Source organism: Photinus pyralis, unplaced genomic scaffold (genome assembly GCF_008802855.1).
Source record: "Photinus pyralis isolate 1611_PpyrPB1 unplaced genomic scaffold, Ppyr1.3 Ppyr1.4_LG6, whole genome shotgun sequence".
In the NCBI taxonomy this organism is placed as follows: domain Eukaryota; kingdom Metazoa; phylum Arthropoda; class Insecta; order Coleoptera; family Lampyridae; genus Photinus; species Photinus pyralis.
Window position 1 is genome coordinate 2334661 of NW_022170663.1, and position 14007 is coordinate 2348667.

The following is a 14007-nucleotide window of genomic DNA, read 5'->3' on the forward strand; positions in this document are numbered from 1 at the left end:
TTTGAATCTGCGAATTATTCAGTTATAGGAGTATTGTGCACAACATACAATGTAATTTTTTTAAGTAGGTGACATTATCTTATCTATTTCAAAATAACTCTGTGATTAAATGAGATGTATCTACAAGGAATTGTGTTATCTAATATTTATACATTCATTAACACCTGAGGACTGTATTTGCTTATAATCTTAAGGGAATTAGTATGTGGTCGGTCTAGAAAGTGGTTCATTTATGAAGAAAGTGATACAAGTGGTTCTTCTTGGTATAAGTAAAAGAAGCTGACCTTCACAATTTCCTCAAAGCTGGCCTTGAGTAAAAAGCCTCTTCCTGTTTGATAAGTTACCATTGACATTTGTACCCACTACTGGATAGGAAAAAATTCAAGTGCGCCAAATTAGGGTGGCGAAAGTATTCAAATTATTTACATTAAATCTAGATCTACCAACAAACCACCTCTCTTGACACAAAGTTTTCCTTGAGCATGTGTAATATTTATTTTTAGAAATTGAAAAACTATAAGTGTTAATTAACTACCTGCAAATTACAAGCATATCTTTCAAAACCGTCAGGGGTTAATTTAGGTACAAACAAAACAAAAGAGAGATCTTATGAACCACAAATGATCTTCATCTTTATGACCCAGTTTCCACAAGTGACCCACAAAGAATTGCAGATTAAATTCGATTCCATTCTCAACATTTGGGAGGAAATGGTAATAATTCAAGCGTAACCAGGCAACATACACCATAACAACCACCCTGCACCTTCTCAACACGATTATTCTAATTAACCAAGAGTAACAATTAATTCATCTTACCTTTATTTCAACTTGGATTTGTAATTAACTAATTTTTGCATTTGATTTCACATCATTTTACGAGTTAAATTTACGTGATTATAGGTTAGGAATGCGTTTGTAAATTTGTACAAAATATTTACTATATATCCAGGTCACATTTCGATAATGAATTGTATTAAATTAGGGTTTATTTATTAAAAAACTACCGGTGAATTAAACTTTCTATTATACGGAAGCGACATGTTTAAAGTTGACAGCTGTACTTGCATTACGAGTGAAGTTAGCCATACAAAAAGACAGCGCTCAAATTACGATACCGTGTGTTCATTTCATTGGTGGCGGCATATTTTTTTATTGGTATACGTAACACTCTCCTTCACTCTAGAACTTATCTCGAAAAAAAGTTGCACGGGAAAGTTATAGTTTGTACAAATATTTTATTTCGATGAGACCTTTCATTAGAATACCATGAAGGGTAGAACATGTGTTCACCCCCCCCCCCTCTAAAGTTTAACTTGGCACCACTAAAGGCTTAGACTAAAGGCATTCGTATGCAAAATCTGAGACCAATTGGTTGTCGTATGTAAAAGTTATGCACGTTTTACTTTGAAAAACAGCATCCCAGAAAATAATTCGTGGAGGGGGGGCCCCCCTTTTAGACAGCGAACTTTGATGGCCATCTGGCACACCATCAAGGTATAGGCTACCTACTGCAAAAAATTCACAGGTAATCTTTCATCATCAGTCAGGGAAGTCCATGGGTTGCATCAGACCACAGTCCTCACATCAATAAATAAATAATATATTATTAGTAACGTATTTTGGGTCCTATAGGAAGAGGGCTTTTTGGTCAAGTTGTAAAATAGATACTGGATGCTCAGACAGAAATGTGCAAATAGAAGACATGGCCAAATACAAATGGATGTGCATTAGTCATTTAGTCTGAGAGCCAAATGGACAGTGTTAAGGTGGTCCACTCGCCATGTTAAAGAAAATCGTAGGTTTAGAAACTATTTTGTGGGTGTTTATGTGACCGAGAGAACTACAAAAAACACTGAAAGTGTAATTTCTGTGTGATTTTATTAGTACAAAGTTAAACTCTTTCACTCAAATTGGGCAATGCAGCTGTAATGGTTTCAAACTTAAACAGGTACAAAGATGAAGAAATAAAGCAAATAAACAACGGTACATTTTCATATGGCGTAAGCGCTTTTGCTAGGCTGCTCGTCCTCCTGTAAACCGGTCGCCTTTTTCACATACTGAGGGTTAACCTGAATCTCCTCATCCATCGCCAAAATTTGCTTGTCCAACTCCATGCACTGTTGCAATTGCGTTTCTAAACCCTTCAGCACCTCCGGCCCGCCGTATTTATCAGGCTCATCGCGAAATATAACCATACCGTCCTTTTGGTTGATCGTCGCGTAAATCTGCTTATCCTCGATCATGTGCAATATGTAGTTTTCAGCGTCGTTTGGACTGGCAAGCCCCACTCGACTGGCGACGTCCGACAAGCTGAGTGTTAAAAAAGTTTTCGTAAGGCGCTGAATATTTTTCTTATACAACACAGACACCACCTGCTTAACTAGTCCTAAATTGTGATCTCGAGCAAATACCTACAATGTTTACGTTTAATTACTGCTCCAAAACAAATATATAACGAACCTCATTGTGTTTATTAACAATCATATTTAATTCGGCCGAATTATTTGACGCAAATCCGTTTGTTAGTTCGTGGTAGGGCTGAGAGAGCGGTTTTATGAAACGATTAACTACCCTTGATGTGTACTTAGGTATAACTAAAATCTAAACGCTTCATTAAAATAAATGTTCCTTAAGTCGGCCATACAAGCAACAAAAATCCTACATATCAGCAAGAACAAATCAGTATTTTTTTTAATAGGTAGGATTTTTTTCGTGCAGGTGCGACAAGTGCCATACCTTTCCATGCAATAGCAGCGAGACAAGGATGTATTTCTTATACGATTCTAACATAATATGAGAAACTTCCTGTGCAGGAGTCGTAATGGCAACTTCCAAAAAATAAAGTGCACGGTCCAAATTACGCAGAGCTAAGTAAATCATACCCCCATAATAATAATACAAAAGAAAGTACTTGGCATCGAAATGCGACCCACTTTGACCTTGCACATTCTCTTGACATATTCCCGTAATATCGATATCTAATATTTCTAAAGCGGGCTTGAAGCATTTCGAGAGTAAGCATAATTGACATAAATCGGCATGTATGGATGTTAGCTGGGAGTCGTACAGTTGAAGTTTCGAAATCGCTTTCTGTAGCAGAGAAATGCCTTTAATCGGTTGCTTTTGTTCAGTTAAATTTGCCGTAACTAAATGACAGAGTTCTGCAACTAAATTCGATTTAAATTATGCAAGATCATGGTAATTTACATACACAGGTCTGGTGCTAATCTAATTTGTTCGCCGTTACAATTAAAAATGAAATCCTTCACTTGTTTAAATCTATTTTCGTTCGTCGCATTCACTAGAGGTGTATTGTATTTCGCATTTAGAACAGCAAGCACCCCCAAAGAGTGTTGCTGAATATCTAACGTTTCGAGCACATTGTCCAAGTGTTGGCCATTTTTTATTAAAATTTCATTGCTTTTACTTAGATAGTCACATAAGTCTCTGTAGTTGCCTGAAAATGTGAACTGTAGGTTACAATGTCTAAACAAGTCAGAATATCACCTTGAGACGATAGGGTCCTGACAGTATTTACAAACTGCTCCAAAGCGGAAGCCATTTGTACTTTGACCACAAAATTAGTAAACTACAAATAAAAATAATAAGGAAACCGGCATTTGGTTCTTTGTTGATTTTTTGACAAGTGCATTTGCTATTTGCTGTCAACTTCTTCGTAAAATATCTGCAGTACTGCCAATGGTTGTCAATCTATAGAGATATGGTCCCAGGATGTGGCAACAGCGTACGCCTCCAATAAAGGTAGAAACAGCTAAGCGAAATTACAGCTTTGGCTTTTCCAGCAAATAGCACTACCGAGTTAAATATGCTCGGGAAAATTTGAATGACTGACAAAGCAGACATTACAATGATTGGCAGTTTTTATCCAGAAACTAGATTGAAAACTTCTTCCGGGAGACAAAGTTCCTAACACATATACCACGTTTCCTGTTTGGACCACAACAGATCCTGTCATTCGAGTTCCTACAATAGTTTTCCACGGAAAAACAGATTCTGTTCCGAAAGCTCCACTACTGGTATAATATGCATAGGTAGGTGACAGGTGTTCTTCAGAACCTCGCTCCAGCTATTTTTGCGTGTTTACTAGCGATATGTAGGCTTTTCTCAACGCCATGTCAGAATCTTTCGAATATCTTTTAAAAGGATAAAAGCAGGTCAAATGTTTTGCGTGGAACGAAAGAGACAAATTAAGTCATTTTGCGGGATCTCCGGTATGTTTGACAGTGTGGCAACGTGGTTTGTATTGTGCGAAGTTTGCCGGAAAACAGACGTTCATTTCACACTTTTTCCCCGAAAACTTTTTCCATCTAATTTTTGAATATTCCTCAATGGCAACAACAAATTTATCAAAATCTGTGTTAAATTCGCCAGGTCAAAATAAAAATAACGAAGATAATACCTTGTCATCGGTGAAATCGTGCGCTAAATTTGGTGAAACGGTTCAAGTGCATTCCTCTCAAAGTTTACAAGAGTTACATCAAAATAGATTAAAATCACTACGCAAAGAACTTGAATTTGTTAAAGAGAGCGATTGGAAATATGAAAATATTGATAAATACATCGGCCAAGTAAATAATTAATGTTGCCACCCTTGTTCTCTGAGTGGGTGTGCGGCCAACTTCATATCATTCAGTGATTAACACGTTAAAGTTACGAATTTTTATTTAAACAATTTTAAACGTATAACAAAAATGGCGAAATTTGATTTAACATCACGTATGGGACAGTATTTGGATAGGCATTTAGTATTCCCGCTGTTGGAGTTTCTATCGGCGAAAGAAGTACGTATAGGTTATGTTAACAGCTTTCATAATGTTTGTACCAGATTTATGATGAAACCGAACTACTGAAAGCCAAGCTCGACATTCTCAGCAAAACTAACATGGTAGACTACGCTATAGACATCAGGCGGCAGTTGTATCCCAATGAGGAAGTACCAGAGGTATGTGCTGGGTGGTTTTTTTTACAAATCTGTAACAATTTTTGCAGGAATTAAAGCAAAGGCGTGTGCATGTCGTGGCCCAACTACAAGAACTGCAGCAGGAAGTTGAACCGATTACAAAAGTGATGGGCAACGATGAAGTTATGAAAACGATGGAGAATATGAGGGATTCAAAAACGCTCATAAACTTCCTGTCGAAAGATTATAACGTAAGAAACCAATCTGACTCCTAAGATACTTAAGTTTGGCATTTTGGGTTTATACAATTATTGCAGAGTTTGGTGGGGGGTTAAATTTTTTCATTCTCTGCTGTCTTAATTCTCTTGTCCAGGTTGACCCTTCAAATTAGTACCCCAATTAATTTTTTGAAAAATCATACAAGCCATAAGTGTAGAACCGATAGGTAGGTACATTACGGATTCCTTTCCTAATTGTCAAACCTTTTAATATTGTAGTTAATGAGAGACTTAAATCTCTTCGGCAAAAAATAAAACGTTGCAATTTCTGTTACAGTTCGAAATTGATATGATCGAAAGTCTACACAAACTAGCCAAGTATCGTTATGAGTGTGGAAATTATTCAGTGTCCACCTCCTACTTGTACTTCTGCATGCTGGTACTTCCACCGAGCGACAAAAGCTACCTCAGTGTTCTCTGGGGCAAGTTGGCTTCTGAAATTTTAGTACAAAATTGGGAGTCAGCCCTGGAGGATCTAAATAAGTTACGCGAGTACATTGATTCGAGTCCGAATCATTTCGGCGGGAATAGCTTGCAATTGCTGCAGCAGAGAACATGGCTGATACATTGGTCACTGTTCGTCTTCTTTAATCACGCAATGGGACGCGAGTTAATCATCGAGATGTTCTTGTATCGTCCTCACTATTTGAACGCGATACAAACGATGTGCCCACATATTTTAAGGTATCTCGCGACAGCTGTTATCATAAATCGCGGACGCAGATCTGCACTGAAAGACTTGGTGAAGGTTATACAGCAGGAAAGTTATACGTATCGTGATCCGATCACTGAGTTCTTAGAGCACTTGTACGTCAACTTCGATTTTGACGGCGCTCGACAAAAGCTGCACGAGTGCCACACAGTTCTATTTAACGATTTCTTTTTAATATCCTGCCTGGAGGAGTTTGTGGAGAACGCCCGTCTTATGATTTTCGAAACTTTCTGTCGCATTCACCAATGCATTAGTATCGGAATGCTGGCGGAGAAGTTAAATATGAATCCCGACGAGGCCGAGTGCTGGATTGTCAATTTGATCAGAAATGCGCGTTTGGATGCCAAAATCGATTCCAAACTTGGTCACGTGGTGATGGGGGCGCAACCTCTTTCACCCTATCAACAACTAATCGAGAAAATCGATTCGTTAGCCGTAAGGTCGGAGACGCTTGTGGGATTAATAGACAGGAAACTTAAGGCTCGTAATGATGTAAGTGTAATTTAGTGTTGCTGCACCTTTTTATTGTGATCATACTTTACAGATTCGTTGGGGAACTCAAGAGTTTTAGTATAACAATCTTTAATTGTATTAAAAATATAATTTGTAAAACAATTTGATTTATTTTATTTATATGTTAATAGTGAATAACCTTCTGTCTTCTACTACTAATTCTTCCATTACCAGTTTCGTAAAATGTAGAATTTAATGGTATTTAGTTTAGGGTTCCATATGTTAGTATTGATTAACAAATGGACTATGTATGCTCATTTTGGTTTGGTTACCTTCTGTGTGCGCTGATTTCTCCGTTTTGTATTGTTTATCGAATTGTATTGTGTTGCCTATTGGCCAGTTTGGCTATAGTGCTTACATTGTTAATTGTTTGAGGAGCACCACAGCATACTATTTGTTAATAAACCCAGTAATCTGATTAAACAACTGGTCCTTCGAGCCGGGGTAATTTACAGAAGACTATATGGTTGCTTACCCAAGACGTGGATGGTGGATATAACATATTTTTGATAATTGGCGTTTTTCTTCATGGCGATGGCGTTTGCTACATTCAGATAACTGAAGAGGGGTAAGTGCGCCTGGTATCGTTTTTCTTTTCTGTTTGCATTCACCATTGTGTGCATTGGTTTGCATTTTTTTAAATTTTAATCAGATTCCTTGCATACCTTAATGATTTTGATAATCACCGCCGCGATCTCTTATAGAAAAAATATAAACTAAAAATTCGTATAACAGAAGTTGATCAATATTTCGTAAATTTTGGGGCGATTCAGTCCACGATCAAAATGTAGTTAAAGGATGAAGGTGAGGCAACGAATGAAGGAGGGAGGAATACGAAAATAATTATTTCAAAAGTGTAGGTCGCGCGCGAGCGAAAATTATTGCTTTTGAACGAGTAGGTGGCGGCGGTGGAGTAGCCCAGCGGTGGCTATTGATAATTTTCATAGAAATCCATGCTATATGCGTCTTGAAAAATACGAGTATGTATATAAAAACTGGAGACGGAAAATTTAAAACAAAGCAAATTGCGTGAAATGTCCAAACAGTATAAATTATAGTACGGTGTGTATCGCGTCGTTTTGGGTGCTTTCTATTGGCCAGTTTGAAATTTAGCCCCAATATGGCGACCGGAACCAACGACCAATCAAAAACGAGATACCCTGTTATCTCCACTACACTAAATTGAGTCACTGTAATCTACGATGATACACCACAGATACGTATATCTGTGTCTACACTAATAGAGTGTAGTGTTCGTTCTTATACGTTATACATTGTTTATAAATGAATAAACAAAGGTTACAGTTATTTAAATGAGAAGCGTACCTAACCCATCACGGCCATAGAAATTCTCCTGGGACCTGGGTCTGCTTCCACTATAATCTCCAGGTGCAGGATCAAACCCTGGGGATGTCTTAAGGCTGCGGACAAAGGGATGATTGAACAACAGAGGACACATCGACTTTATTAATACTTTTACAGATTCGTTGGCAACTTAAGCCGTTTAAAATAACAATTATTTTTACTGTATTGAAAATACAATTGATTTATTTATACAATTGTCATTCCTCACCCCGTAACGCACGATATTTACTAAGTTCAGTCGGAAATATACGGCTAAGCTCAACTAAGATGTTTGTTTTGAATTTACGATACGCATCAATTTTTCCTTTCACCTGTTCATTCTTGGCCAGTGCCTTTTCGATGCAGTCTTTAGTGTACAGTTGTGGATTACGGCCTTGGTCGATGTAACTGGAAAAATAATCTATTAATGTTGACCCTCTCCCTAACAGTGACTTACTCAAATACTTCTAGGGGAACGTGAACATCTTGCACTTGCGATTTCAGTTTATCTACCTCCTGTAGACCGTGCACGAGCGATTGCCTGAGGACAATTACAAATTATAAAAGAAAATTGATTTCTTTTACTTACAGTTTTTGATTTAGTACAGTTTGACTTTGTGGTTGAAAGTCGCTAACAATAATGTGTATTTGGCGAACGTTTTCTATAAACAATTCTAATTGAGTTTCCAAATTTTCTAAAGACGTCATTATTAATTATTTATAAATGTCTTCCCTAGAAAATACCATATATATGGAAAATACTCAATTTTTCGCCATGTAAACCATCGAATAGGTACTGCTGTACATCAGATAAACAAAGCAGATACACGTGCGACGTTGCCAATATTGATTTGTGTTCCTTAACTTTAGAATTGAGATACATTTCCTATAGGGACAAAAAATGATTAACCCCTTTGGCGTACGTAAAACTTAAGAGTATATTTCTTACTCTGAGGTAGAAAATAAACAAATTGAATATTGAATCAGTTGTAGGGACAAAGTGACAGAGCAGAGATGTGGATGGTAACCTGAAATAAACGCCCTGTATAGCATGGGTGATCCGAACTTGAAAGCAGTGTTCATACATTCTAACCAAAAATTGCATAGTATATTTTTCTATTTTATCAACAATAAAATGTAAAGGCCTGCAATGAGTAAAGTGAATTATTACTCAATTTTGTCTGGGACGTCGGCTGCTGGTGCCAGTTTCTTTGGCAAGTTGTGTGGGTTGCCTATCTTTCAGGTTAGCTCGGAGTATTTTCAATTTGAGCATTAAAAAATTTTTTTAGGGTTTCTTTATTGTAAGGGTCGTGTTTTTTGGTTTAATGTTGTTGTGCAACGGATCTGTCTGGACACTATACGTAAAAGCATTACAGTCGACAAATTCCACACTAACTGCGACCGTTTTAAGTTCAGCAGTAAACTATCTTTTATCGGTAGACTTATTATTTTGTGTATTTGTTATTATAAATCACTTTCAGGCTATTTTGGGCTATATTGTATTTGGGGAGATAACATCTTTACTTTGGTGGACTGGATTAAGTTCGGTATTGGTTGGTGTAGTCCTTATTACACAGGATCAAGAAGTTGCATCTATGAAGCTCAACGCTAAATGCAACTAACCTAACGTTTAGGAAAGGTATTAAACAATTATAAAAATCTTGCGTCATTCTTACATTGTTGCAAAGTTTGGTGATATTAACATACCTCCTGAAGTGGCTGAAGTACAATCTATTTTGAAGGTCTCTAAATTTTTTTTCTGAAAGGCTACTAAAACTTACCTACACCTATCTTCAAAGCACTTCAGCATCGTATCAACCATAAGGTATTAGATCTGAATTTCTTGTTTATTATGAAGAAATACAAGTGTCTCCTGTTTTCAGTTCAACTTTGCACACACAAATAAGTACAATAGTATTTTAAATTTATATAACGAGTGTATCAACTCACCCAGTATTACCAATATCTCAAGTAGAGTGTACATAATAAGCAACAATTAACAACTTTATTAAGACAAAATTGATGTGAACAATTTCAATTTTTATAAGCTCTAGATGTAAGTTCTTAAGTACTATAATAAAAGGAACTAAAGTGCATACATAGTTGGTAAAATACTGATTGTCTATCCCCTATTTGATACACCAAACACAACAGCAAAATCCACAAAAATCTAACAATAAATTAAAGCTGAAGCTTGTTTTAAAAATTCCAGTTACATTGTACTAATTAACATTACATAAAACATTATGTATGTCTGCCAAAATTTTCCGAAATGGGTTTTGATCTGCGGTAAAGTAATTTACATCCGCAACATTTTCTTCTACATAGCTTCTCAGATTTAAATATTCCGGCCAGGCGCATTTCTCAAAGTATCCTGGACAATCGGGTGGATCATAAATTCTAAGTTTTCGTCGCTCAAAGCACTCCTCCCTGTCCAACGTCAGATAATACTTCAACAAACATAAATTGGAAACAGGTTTATAATTAAATATACAAAATCCTTCTAAGATGAGTACTTTCGTCTGAGTATCTTTCAGTTTTGTGTTGATGTATTGTAATAATTCGGAATCGCCCAGCGAACTCGATTTCGTCATTTGCGTGTTACGTAAATTGGTGTTGTAGTGATCCGTAACTTTAATTGTGTCTCGATACATTTGCTCCATATCTAAACTCGAAAGTATGTCATAATTAATGTGATTTAACTCCGGAATCCATGTGTGCTTTGGATCATCCTCTGCAAGAAAGTAGGTGTCTTGCGATATTAGCAAAGTGGAAGGAATGGATTTTTTAAGCTTAGTGGCCAGAGTTGTCTTGCCACCGCAAGTTACGCCGCTAATGCCAATAATTAACATATTTTTAGACATTTTAAAGAAAGTTAAAGCAAGAATTTCGTAATCAAAAAGCAAACAAGTGAGGTTATGTTTAACGTCAAACCCACGTGTTCAAAGTTGACAGGTTCATACAAGGTGCTTGGAAGTTCGGTCGTTACGTAACTCCCTCTGCAAAAAAAAAGACACCTTCGATGATTACAAAATGGACTTTGTTCTACGTGGAGGGGAGTGGTATACTGACATGAAGTTAGGCATAAATAAACCGGTTTATGAAGTTAGGTGTCAATTATTTGTTTATTTTTACAGAAACACCTGTTTTGTTTTGGAAAAAAATGTCTTCTTATAGTGACAGCGAGCTGAAGAAAATGGAATTAAAAAATAAAATAAAAAAGGCTGTATCTCTGCATGTTACACTGAAAGCGAAAGAACGCCAGGAAAAAAGAGTTGCGCAAAAATTACACCTGCATATGCCCGATATAAACGAACGGAAATTGATCACTGCTGTTAGTACAAATAATACTGAAAGATTGCAGGAAATGCTGTCAGGAAATCACAATCCGAATAGCAAAGACAATCATAACCGAAGTGCCTTACACATAGCAGTCAGTCGTGGTTATACGGAGTGCGTTTGTTTACTTTTACAAAATGGGGCCGATGTAAATAGTCAGGATATTCTGGGAAACACACCTTTACACTTAGCGGCCTGCACGAGTAATTTACAAATTATTACTCATTTACTAAATGCAGGCGCCGATATAAACTCGTTGGACATGCATGGTCGAAATCCACGCCAGCTTGCCGAGAGCAAATTGCATATATTGAGACACAGTTGGAAATCCCGCACCATCGAGATGACAAATCTCAGAGAGCAACTACAACAAGTATATAGGGGGTAATTTAATTTGTAAACGGTGCTTGTTTTTCTTGTAGGTTGTCAATATGATGATTTCGTTGTGGAGACGTAATGCAAGTGACAAAGTAAACGATTTACAAATGATGAAATTATCGATAGATTCTGTCGACAATGTGGATGATCAAATGGCTAGACTGCTGGACGAATTGCGGGACTTCTCTTTGAAGTAGATTCATTTTTATATATTTGTAGTTACTATATACTCTTACTAAACAATACATACCTATATCTAAATATGTGTTTGTATGTATCACTTGAGCCCACCTTCCCCCTCCAGTATTTATTTAATAATAAAAATAATGTTTATAATATCCACATTGAACATCCACATAAATGGTAGAACTGCATTGGTAATTGAAACAAAAGAATAAAAAAAATGATTATATTCCACATATCGCAATAAATTTGCTCTACACAATTAAAGTTTATTGAATCTCCCCACACGCTGCTATCGTAATCTTCTCAGTGGGAGTTCCAGATTTTGTACCACAACGTTCAATCCGTCTCACAACATCCATTCCGCTAATTACGTGCCCGAAGACCACATGCTTTCCATCTAACCAGTCTGTCTTCGCTGTACAAATAAAAAACTGGGAACCGTTAGTGTTTGCTCCGGAATTGGCCATCGACAACGTACCCGCGCTTGTGTGCTTCAAAATGAAATTTTCATCAGAAAACTTCCGACCGTAAATCGATTTTCCGCCAGTTCCATTGTGGTGTGTGAAATCACCTCCCTGGCACATCTAAAAATTGACTATAGTAATGTTTATATACCTAAATAGGCGAGATTTTTACGTACAACAAAATGACAATTCTTAAATTGGAATGCAATAAAATAATTATTTTAGGTACTAAAAGTATAATTGGGGGCAATTCCCATAAGAACAATTTATCTTTTTAATTATTCACACTGCAATTACCCATAGCTGATTACTAATTAATACCTTGATGACCCAATGAGATTAATATGACGCATTCATGTGTAGATATAGGATGAACTAACTAAGTAATTTTAACAACAGCAAATTTAGTTATAAATCAAAGAAAAACGTACAAAGTCTGGAATAACGCGGTGAAATGTACTGCCTTGAAACCCATAGCCCTTCTCGTGTGTGCAAAGGCACCGAAAATTTTCTGCAGTACGTGGCACAACATCCACCCGTAGCATCATCGTTATACGGCCCACCTCAGTTTTGCCAATATTAATATCAAAGTAAACCTGAGGATTTTTAAGCTTCTTCTGCTCCCTGGTTTTCTCGATGGAATTCTACAAGAACATTAAGAGAGGCAAGGACCAGAGAACAGACCTACCGTTTCGGTTGTCCCTCCTTCTGTCTCCGAACCCTTCAGAGTCTCACCGGCGTGCTGCTGTAACCAAGTGTCTTCGGCCCAAACTGGTCGAGTCGATCCCTCCTTAATGCGTTGTGGTTTCGCCAAGTTAACACGTATGGTACGCCCGAACAATTCGGAATCGTTCTGGACACAATTAATTAAAATCGAAACTGAGTACGGGAGCCCTTACCATATTGTCGATTGCGGCGGCGGCGTCCTCTGCGCATTCCAATTCGATGAACGCGAAGCCACGATGCTTTTCGGTTTCGTAGTCCAAGGGAATTTGAATGTCGACCACATCGCCGAACGGTATAAAGGCGGCGTTTAAAATTTTTTCATCGACTTCTAAGGCTAAACCACCAACGTATATTGTTCTTTTATTGTTTGTTCCCATTTTTTTAATTTTAAAAATGTGAGGTTAGAGTGAAATTTCGATATATATACAGGAAGAGTGCATATTATATTTCTGTCCTTATGAGATTTTTGGTATACACTCCAAAAGCTCCCACTATCTTCACAGCTTAGTAAGTAAGCTGTGCTATCTTTTTAGCGCATTTCCACAAAAATAAAAAAAAAATGCGCTACTGTGGCCACTTTGTCCGTCCGTCCGTCCGCTCGTTTTGCGACGCTACTAGTTCTTTAAGAGCTATATTGTTCTACTTTTTTCGCTATTTGGTTCGTTATGGTGTCGAGGCTTGCACCAAGGAAGGAATTTTTTCTGCGTTTATTGCTAAAAAAGTTATTGTAAAAAAACCAACAAACCGCTTTTTACATGTTCCATAATTTTACACTTTTGCCGTTTATTAACCATCCTAGAGATCATTTATAATTTTGTATTGTTGTCTGTCTGTTGGTCTGTCGGTCTGTTCCTTTGCCTGTCTGTCCCTCTATCTGTCCGTGTGAACGATAATTTTGTTTAGAAATGTCCGATCGCTTTTACATCTCCGTTAGTTATGAACTGAATTGCATTAAATTCAATATGGGGCATGGGCATAGCCTTAGCCATATAATACGCAATGCCAAAAGTTGAGTCGAATCGATTCAAAATTCACAGTGCCCTTTTCGCATCTCGACCATTTATAAACCGAATTGCAAACTTTTTTACTTATAAAAGTATTTGAATGAAATTTGATACATAGGCACTTTGAATAAAGGAAAATC

The 14007-nt window shown here is 37.1% G+C and overlaps 6 protein-coding genes across 7 annotated transcripts; 2 read left to right on the top strand and 4 right to left on the bottom strand.

The window, feature by feature from the left end:
* Positions 1-1861: 1861 nt before the first annotated feature.
* On the bottom strand, positions 1862-3686 carry LOC116173463 (COP9 signalosome complex subunit 3-like). The gene is made up of 5 exons (XM_031490956.1): positions 3510-3686; positions 3214-3459; positions 2739-3169; positions 2463-2603; positions 1862-2413 (listed from the first exon to the last, which is right to left on the bottom strand). The coding sequence occupies exons 1-5, from the start codon at positions 3562-3564 to the stop codon at positions 1994-1996; spliced, it is 1293 nt and encodes a 430-aa protein (XP_031346816.1). The 5' UTR covers positions 3565-3686; the 3' UTR covers positions 1862-1993.
* A 576-nt stretch (positions 3687-4262) lies between these two features.
* Positions 4263-6528, top strand: LOC116173462 (eukaryotic translation initiation factor 3 subunit E-like). Its single transcript, XM_031490954.1, has 5 exons — positions 4263-4804; positions 4849-4965; positions 5013-5174; positions 5479-6405; positions 6458-6528. Exons 1-5 carry the CDS (start codon positions 4715-4717, stop codon positions 6482-6484), a joined length of 1323 nt encoding a protein of 440 aa, XP_031346814.1. The 5' UTR covers positions 4263-4714; the 3' UTR covers positions 6485-6528.
* Positions 6529-7865: 1337 nt separating this feature from the next.
* On the bottom strand, positions 7866-8584 carry LOC116173464 (mediator of RNA polymerase II transcription subunit 10-like). The gene is made up of 3 exons (XM_031490957.1): positions 8360-8584; positions 8228-8311; positions 7866-8178 (listed from the first exon to the last, which is right to left on the bottom strand). Exons 1-3 carry the CDS (start codon positions 8476-8478, stop codon positions 7989-7991), a joined length of 393 nt encoding a protein of 130 aa, XP_031346817.1. The 5' UTR covers positions 8479-8584; the 3' UTR covers positions 7866-7988.
* Positions 8585-9761: 1177 nt separating this feature from the next.
* On the bottom strand, positions 9762-10762 carry LOC116173206 (nicotinamide riboside kinase 1-like). The gene has a single exon (XM_031490540.1). It carries the CDS (start codon positions 10632-10634, stop codon positions 9993-9995), a length of 642 nt encoding a protein of 213 aa, XP_031346400.1. The 5' UTR covers positions 10635-10762; the 3' UTR covers positions 9762-9992.
* Positions 10763-10828: 66 nt separating this feature from the next.
* Positions 10829-11727, top strand: LOC116173204 (ankyrin repeat domain-containing protein 54-like). 2 transcript variants are annotated; one of them, XM_031490539.1, is made up of 3 exons: positions 10829-10847; positions 10908-11482; positions 11532-11727. In XM_031490539.1, the coding sequence occupies exons 2-3, from the start codon at positions 10934-10936 to the stop codon at positions 11682-11684; spliced, it is 702 nt and encodes a 233-aa protein (XP_031346399.1). In that variant the 5' UTR covers positions 10829-10847; positions 10908-10933; the 3' UTR covers positions 11685-11727. The 2 variants fall into 2 exon arrangements, with proteins under 2 accessions (XP_031346399.1, XP_031346398.1); XM_031490538.1 differs by lacking the exon at positions 10829-10847 and having other exon boundaries at positions 10855-11482.
* A 155-nt stretch (positions 11728-11882) lies between these two features.
* Positions 11883-13276, bottom strand: LOC116173203 (peptidyl-prolyl cis-trans isomerase E-like). The gene is made up of 4 exons (XM_031490537.1): positions 13037-13276; positions 12826-12990; positions 12569-12781; positions 11883-12257 (listed from the first exon to the last, which is right to left on the bottom strand). The coding sequence occupies exons 1-4, from the start codon at positions 13238-13240 to the stop codon at positions 11940-11942; spliced, it is 900 nt and encodes a 299-aa protein (XP_031346397.1). The 5' UTR covers positions 13241-13276; the 3' UTR covers positions 11883-11939.
* Between the last annotated feature and the right edge of the window lie 731 nt (positions 13277-14007).